The 7,760-nt window shown below is 32.5% G+C and overlaps 1 protein-coding gene and 1 non-coding gene across 2 annotated transcripts in view; both read left to right on the top strand.

Annotated features, from left to right (window-relative positions):
- Window positions 1-1,217: 1,217 nt before the first annotated feature.
- On the top strand, window positions 1,218-1,289 carry TRNAY-AUA. Its single transcript has one exon. It is a non-coding gene; the product is annotated as a tRNA-Tyr (tRNA).
- Window positions 1,290-4,468: 3,179 nt separating this feature from the next.
- Window positions 4,469-7,760, top strand: part of LOC111388228 (extradiol ring-cleavage dioxygenase-like) — a 4,796-nt gene continuing 1,504 nt past the window's right edge. The window contains exons 1-2 of the mRNA XM_023012919.1: window positions 4,469-4,862; window positions 6,448-6,818. Coding sequence (XP_022868687.1) covers window positions 4,605-4,862; window positions 6,448-6,818 — 629 coding nt within the window. The 5' untranslated portion in view covers window positions 4,469-4,604. The remainder of the gene's footprint in view (window positions 4,863-6,447; window positions 6,819-7,760) is intronic.

The raw sequence follows: 7,760 nt of genomic DNA, 5'->3' as shown, positions 1-7,760 counted from the left end.
TAAGTTATAGCTGATTAGATAAAAGCATAAAAATAAATAAAAAAGCTTAAAAATTAAAAAGTTGGATTGCCTCCAAACAAGTGCTTTTTTATAGTCTTCAGCTCGACTTTGGCAATTGAATCACGAGCACCTAAAGAAGGCTTTAGATACCTTGCCCATTTTTCTTCTTTTGACTTTGCTCCACTCTTCATTAGATCTCTAAAACTCAACATTGTCCATTTCCATATAATATGATTTGCCTATTTCATCCAATTCAAAATCTACCTCCTCATTAGGTTTAATCACAAAATCAATTTATTGACATCAACCAAGTCAATAGAATGTAAGTCGATTTTCTCCTCATTGATTACCACATCTTTGTTTAGCTCCATTTTGATTGATTTTTCATTCTCTTCAAATTTTCTTCAATAATTGATTCATCTTTGGATTGAATGATCGGTCCGTCATCTAACTCCACGAGCAATGGCAAGTCTTTCCTATTAATTTAGTATTGCTTCATCTTCGTTTAGCTCCATTGTGATTGATTTTTCATTCTCTTCAAATTCTTCTTCAATAATTGATTCATCTTTGGATTGAATGATCGGTCCTTCATTTAACTCCACGAGCAATGGCAAGTCCTTCCTATTAACTCCGTCGAGTGAATTATACCCCCCACTTTTGAAATCCATCCTAATATTTGTAATCTCCCACTAACATGTCTTATTCATCCAACTTTACAAGTACATTATAATATTTGCAAGTACCTTCTCATTTAGAACTGGAGGACCATCTCCTGAAAGTTTGATGTCATCGTCCCAATCATCGGGTACAGAATCTCACGCGAGTATGTAACTATCATCAAAATTGTCTAGTGCTTGTTTTCTACATTTCAAATATTGTCTAAACCAAAGAAGTTTCGACATTGAGGCATTGGTGCAAGAAAACAAGCATTGTCCTATACAATAAATCACTTGAAAAATTTCATATCTTGGACCTCCAAACATATATCTATAACCAAACTAGAGATTATCCATTGCAAAAGTTTTGATATTTCACCTAGTTAGAATTATACAAATATCTGAAAAGTACAAGAAGAGAATACAAACACAAGATAGATTAAAATTGTAAAGGTTAGCCAAAATATACAAAAATAAAAGCAATTAAAAATAAATAAAAAGAACTTGTTAAAACTAAAAATAACTATAGTGGTAATCAGAGTAAAAACATTCCCCGACAATGTCGTTGTAGTATAGTGGTAAGTATACCTGCCTATAACGCAGATGACTCGAGTTCGATTCCCGGCGACGACGCCAAAAATTTGTTCGCTAAAAGTGCAAGCCGCAAATACACCGATCGCATTCAAGTAATTGAGTGGACCTTTTGATTCTGGATTGTCGATCTAGGAATGTTTACTTTTGAGTAGACAACTTCAATTAATTTAATTCTAACAATAAAAAGAAACACACAAGTAAAATTATAATTTGAAATAAAGAAATTAACTAAAAATTTACAAAATAGGAAAGCATAAACATTTGGAAATTTTGGAGGAAAACGTGGTTAGGATTCATGGTTTTGTTTAATCGTCACCTAATTAATTTCTCCACAAACCAATTAACAAATTACTCATTTATGATATTAGACCTGATCTTCCAATTTTAGTTAATTACCTCTTGAGCGAAATTAACACTAATTGATTGGTTTAACCTACTATATCTCTATGTCGATTAAAACCAAACAACCACATTAATTCTTTGTGAAATAGCTCATTGGGTCACTTAGGGTTAGAGATATATCTTTATCCCCTACACAAACTAAGGATTTCTACTATTTGGTCTAAAATGTACAATCATCTCTTGAACGATATACAAATCACTAAATATAATTATTCATTGGCCACATAAATGAAAATGCAATAATAATAATAATAATAATAATAATAGTAGTAGTAGTAGTAGTAGTAGTAGTAGTAGTAGTAGTAGTAGTAGTAGTAGTAGTAGTAGTAGTAGTAGTAGTAGTAGTAGTAGTAGTAGTAGTAGTAGTAGTAGTAGTAGTAGTAGTAGTAGTAGTAGTAGTAGTAGTAGTAGTAGTAGTAGTAGTAGTAGTAGTAGTAGTAGTAGTAGTAGTAGTAGTAGTAGTAGTAGTAGTAGTAGTAGTAGTAGTAGTAGTAGTAGTAGTAGTAGTAGTAGTAGTAGTAGTAGTAGTAGTAGTAGTAAAAACACATAAAAATAAATAATTTAAGATTAGAGAGCAAATATTAAATTTATTAAAAGTTAGGTTAAGTTATTACCATAAATCCCAACACAATAAACTAGCCCATTTTATACAATTGATAAAAATGAGAATATTTTACACAGTCCATTACAAATATGGCAAAATAATTGAGAAGATACAAAGTTATAGATATAACCCTTTTGAAGTATGGCTATGACTTTCTAAAATATTTATAGATTCTCCTTGTACTTTTGATTTCACTTTCAAAATGTCAAAAAAAAATAAAAAATGGAAAGAAAAAGAAAGAAGAAGAAAAGGAAGTTAAAGTAAAAGAAAATGAAAGAGGAAGAAAACTCAGCCATAGAAGCCTTAGAAATGACCAACAAAAGGGAATTAAAATGGCCAAGAATCGTCTAAGGTGAAATTGCGGAAGAAGTAAATTTAAGTGAAGTAGGCAAAATTCGCATCGCCGAAAGGCAACGCACGTGCAAGCATTTGTGGTGCGCGCGCACTGTGAGACTATTGTGGTCTCTATAAATCACCAACGGCTACCCTCGCGCGTGCCACAATAAGTTCTTAATTTCTTTTTCCAACTTAGTCCTCCATTTAATTGCACACAAGGCCCCTCAACTTTAATCATGTATAATCTAGTCTTCAAATTTTGAGTTTTCTTTCAATCACGCCATCGATCATTATTTCACTCCTTTTTGCCTTGTTTACTTTCATTGGGTGATTTTTTGCCTATAAAGGCAAATGTTACGTAATTATGAATAGAATTTCATTCATTTAATCAATAATAAACATATTTAGATATTAAATGAGTGTGCATAAATACACTTATTAGCACCACAATTAAAATATATTTTTAAAAAATACCTCACAACACAATTACAATTATATTCCTAATTCATGGAAAAAAAATTAAAAAAATAATAATATTATATTGTGGTGTACTTATCACCAATATTAGTCCTCATTTTCTTAACCTTCCCGTCATTATTTCATAGCCATTGGAAACGAAAGATCGAGGAAGAACATCACACCATATTCATACGGGCAAAATTCAATGAGGGGATTCGGCATATGAAAATGAGGCCATTTTTTAATAAATTACTCTTGGAACCAACTCCACTTGAATGCAATTAGAATTCTAATAGTGAAAATGCTTTAGAACTAGAGGTGTACACAACCATTGAACATGAGATAAACAAGTACAGACAAACCATGAGCAAACCATGAAACTTTACTTCTTTCAATAGTTTGCATATCTAACTCAGTTTAAAAAACCACCTCAGATTTTTTCAGCATTGAGGTACCTTAATTCTTTATGAAAGATGATGCATGCAAATTCATGGACCTACAAACACGCAAATTCATGGACCATTATGACTAGTGTAGCACATATAAATAGCTTATGAATTTGCTCTCATGTAATGCACGCACGCAAATTCATGGATACTATGATGAGTATGTACAGGCAAATTCATAAGTCCATTTAACGTTAAAAAATCATCGTTTTACATGCTTTCTGATAAACATGAAAAGAATCGTACTTATATGATGCAAATTTATAATAAATTGATACGAAGCATACTAAATAAAAAATTGAAAATAATTATATTAAATTCAATTTATTGATACGAAGCATACTAAATAGAAAATTGAAAATAATTATATTAAATTCACAATAAATTGAAGATAATAGACTTGCATGCTTTTGATTGTTTCAAATTCATAATAAATCTATTCGAATTAACAAAAAGTTAGATTCTTAATTTTCAAACTTGACAAATAAACAAAAAAAAATTCATCAATAAATAGTGGTCAAATAGAGTATAAATTCATTTATTATGAGGAAAATAAAATCATCTTGCCGCTGTGGAAGAAAAGAAAAGCTGCCAGAAAAGTTATGAAAAATGAGACGTTGAGGAAAAGAAATAAAGAAATTAGGTTTTATATTTGTGGTGTAACAATAATTTATTTAATTAAAAAGTATATGAAATTTCAAATTATGTAATTTTAGTTAAGGATATTTAAGTAAATAAGAAAATTGCTATGTGATATAATTTGTAGGAGTAATATAATTACCTTTTTAATATTTATATATATATATATATATATAGCGTCACCCTAAAAACATTATTTTAAGAGAGAGGCGTGAAACACGTCAAGATCTACAAGCCAAGGAGCCAAATATATATATATATATATATATATATATTATGTTCCACTCTTGACTCTCTCCCTCTATAATTGCGTGTATGCACCATTTGTTTGCGTCTATATACATTATTTGCTATTTTATATATGTGTGTGAAATTCTAGCGATATCTTGATTCTTGACAGGCAGATTTGTCGAGAAGCGTGTTAGGTGTGAATTGAATTGCTATATAAAATCAATTCTGTTTAGAATAATGATGTCGTCGTTGAAGATGGGGGCTTTGAAAGAAACTTTTTACATCTCGCATGGTTCTCCGACTCTCTCCATCGATGATTCATTGCCGGCTCGCCCCTTCCTCTTGTCCTTCCGGCAGAAGGTGTATCCCGAGAAGCCTAATTGCATTCTGGTCATTTCGGCTCACTGGGAGACCTCTGAACCCGCCGTCAATGTCATTAATGGCCCAAATGAAACCATCCATGATTTCTATGGCTTCCCCAAGCCCATGTATCAAGTAACCTTCATATCTGTATTTATTTTTACGTTGACCTTCTTGTGAACAGTAAAAAAGATGTTAAGGGGATGTGTTGGGAGTGATTTCACGCCCAACAAAATTGATTTTTTTTTTTTTTACCGTTATTTTACTATTCTACAGGTTTGACTTCTTAAATTCTTCTAAATTTAGGTGTTCCAATTGAGATTTTAATGATTGCAGTTAAAATATAGGTGTCCGAATTGGGTTTTTAATGAATTTCAATGAAATACTTTAATATTTAGGTGCCCTCAATAACTCATAAATTTATAAAGAACAAGGATTTTAAAGAATTTGGATGAATTTCAAGCTTTAAAATACTTATAACAAACTCTTTTGAAATTTTACCAATTTTGAGGAGATTGTGGTTCATTTTTTGAACTATTCAAATATATTATCATTAGAATTTATAATAATTTTAAACCTATCAAAAATCTCAGTTGAGGGAAATTGAATGATTTAGATGAAATGAGATACTAGTTTGAATCTCTCTGTCTTACATAATATAACGAAGTTGATTAATGAGTTTTGAGATCTGGAATTTGAAGAATGAGGAAGATGAAAGCATGTTCTAGCCACGCAAAAGAACTTCCAAATTGGGGGCTTGCAGTATATTTGGCTAAGCTTGAAGTAATCTAAAGTTACTTTTTAAGCTTCGTAAGCATGCACTAGATTGTAGTGTTGGGGGATGTATAGGGATAACGAGATGGGGTGCAGAAATCACCGGAGCTATGGGGAATTCTCCCTGTATCCCACTTTGTCCTGACAATCAGTTGATGAAAAAGTATAGAAGAATTATAAAAACTGAATAGAAGTTAATATTTCTAGAGTTTACTTCTCTAGTAATGGATGAGGCCTCCTTTTATAGGATTGCTTTATGCGACCTGTTACGTATTATGTTTTGTAGGAATGAGCACCTGTCCTTTGATCCCTATAAATACAGAAAAAATACAGGGATTCTGTGCTGCACCGAAGTAGCTGTTAGTACATGTCATCTCATTCCCTGTGGGATGCATGTCTATGAGATACTCCACCTCGACTACTGATCTGTTAGAACTTGCATGAATGCAAGGTTTTGATCATGGATAGTGATCAAAGATGACTTTTCCCACGTGTTAAACAGTCCCTTGATGAACTTTGCTTGAAGGTGAGGTTGTGATCATGGATAGTGGTTAAAGATGACTGCACACGTCTCTTGAGTATACCGTCGATGAGTCGATGAGTTCAGTACATGTTACTCTTGGTGTGGCTCATGTTATACGACAGTATATGGGGTCTTACTAGTATCACAGAGATCAAATGCTATGCTTACACTTGTTCTTCTAACTGAATGGCAATGATGATATTGTTGCCATTAATTGAGGCTTGTGTTGTCAATCTTTAAGATGCTTCATCTTTTTATTTATTTTTATTTTTTGCATTTCTTGGTATGTTTTTTTGTAGTGTTTTAGGGGGTGGATATTTTTTTACCGTACAAAGATTGTTTTTGATGTAAGATTCTGTGATTTACTTCTTTGTGCAATTCAGTTCTCATGCTCTCTCTAACTTCTCGTTTCCTCTCCAATAGCTCAAGTATCCTGCACCTGGAGCTCCTGAATTGGCAAAGAAGGTGAAGATGCTGCTTGAGGAAGCTGGCTTCAAACGAGTGCATGAGGATAAAAAGCGTGGTTTGGACCATGGCGCATGGGTCCCTCTAATGCTTATGTATCCAGAGGCTGACATCCCTGTGTGCCAGCTCTCTGTACAGACAAATATGGATGCTAATCACCATTATAAAGTAGGAAGGGCATTGGCTTCCCTAAAGAAAGAAGGTGTCCTCATAATTGGCTCAGGTTCTGCCACTCATAACCTAAGGACCATGCAAGGCACCAATGATAATGTTGCTTCATGGGCTTTAGAGTTTGATAATTGGCTCAAAGAATCTCTTCTTACTGGCAGGTTTGATAAGTAAAATCCATTAGAATATCTACATTCTTGCACTTCAATACATGGAAATAACAACGTGCTTATATATAGCGCACATTTTGCACATTTTATGTTGCTTTTTCAGAACATTAAAATATTAAGGCCACCAGCTCTAGCACTAGCACTCGCTATCTTTCTTGCTTGTGTAAGTCATTTGGTAACCAACTAAATACAAGTAGGATATGACTAAAGCTTTATATTATTGCAAATTGTCAGTCAAAAAAAGAGGGTCTTGGTTGGAAGCATTTTGTGGACCAAATTGGAACATTTTAGCAAAATATTTATTCAGATTGACTGTACTTTGATAACAGGCTATCTGGTGGGTTTCTTGTAGCATAATTTCCATTTTATTGGTAGGTGGCTGGCCTATATCTGTGAAGATCCTACCGATAATGCTTTTGGTTCTAACGATTCTAACTTTTGAGTTGCCTGAATTTTTGTGCAGCCAAATTTTTGAAGTGTATTATTCTTCTTGTTTCTGTATAGAGATCCGTTTTTTGTCTGCTTTAAAGAAATGCTGTTTTCTAGAACATTACAGTTCTCTTGCTGTGCAGTCATTTTATCTATCCCAGCTTTTATTTGATGACTAAGGAGGGTGTATTCAATTGAGACTTTTAATGATTTTTTGAGATTTAAAAAGTTTAGGAGTATTCAATTAAGACTTTTCGAGACTCTCTAAAAGTCATGGTGTATTCAATTAAGACTTTTATAGACTTTTAAAAAGTTTCTAAAAGTTATGGTGTATTCAATTAAAACTTTTTAGAAGTCTCTATAAGTCTTACGGTATTCAAATTTTAATGACTTTTAGAGACTTTTATAAAAATCTGATGTACTAATTTTTAAGCAGAAAATACTCATATAATATCTTAAAATTTGTCTCTCATTAATCACGAGATTTCGGGAGATTTTCACAAA

This window comes from Olea europaea, unplaced genomic scaffold (assembly GCF_002742605.1).
Source record: "Olea europaea var. sylvestris unplaced genomic scaffold, O_europaea_v1 scaffold476, whole genome shotgun sequence".
In the NCBI taxonomy this organism is placed as follows: domain Eukaryota; kingdom Viridiplantae; phylum Streptophyta; class Magnoliopsida; order Lamiales; family Oleaceae; genus Olea; species Olea europaea.
Note: the sequence above shows the minus strand (reverse complement) of the source record. Positions and strands in the feature narration are given on the sequence as shown.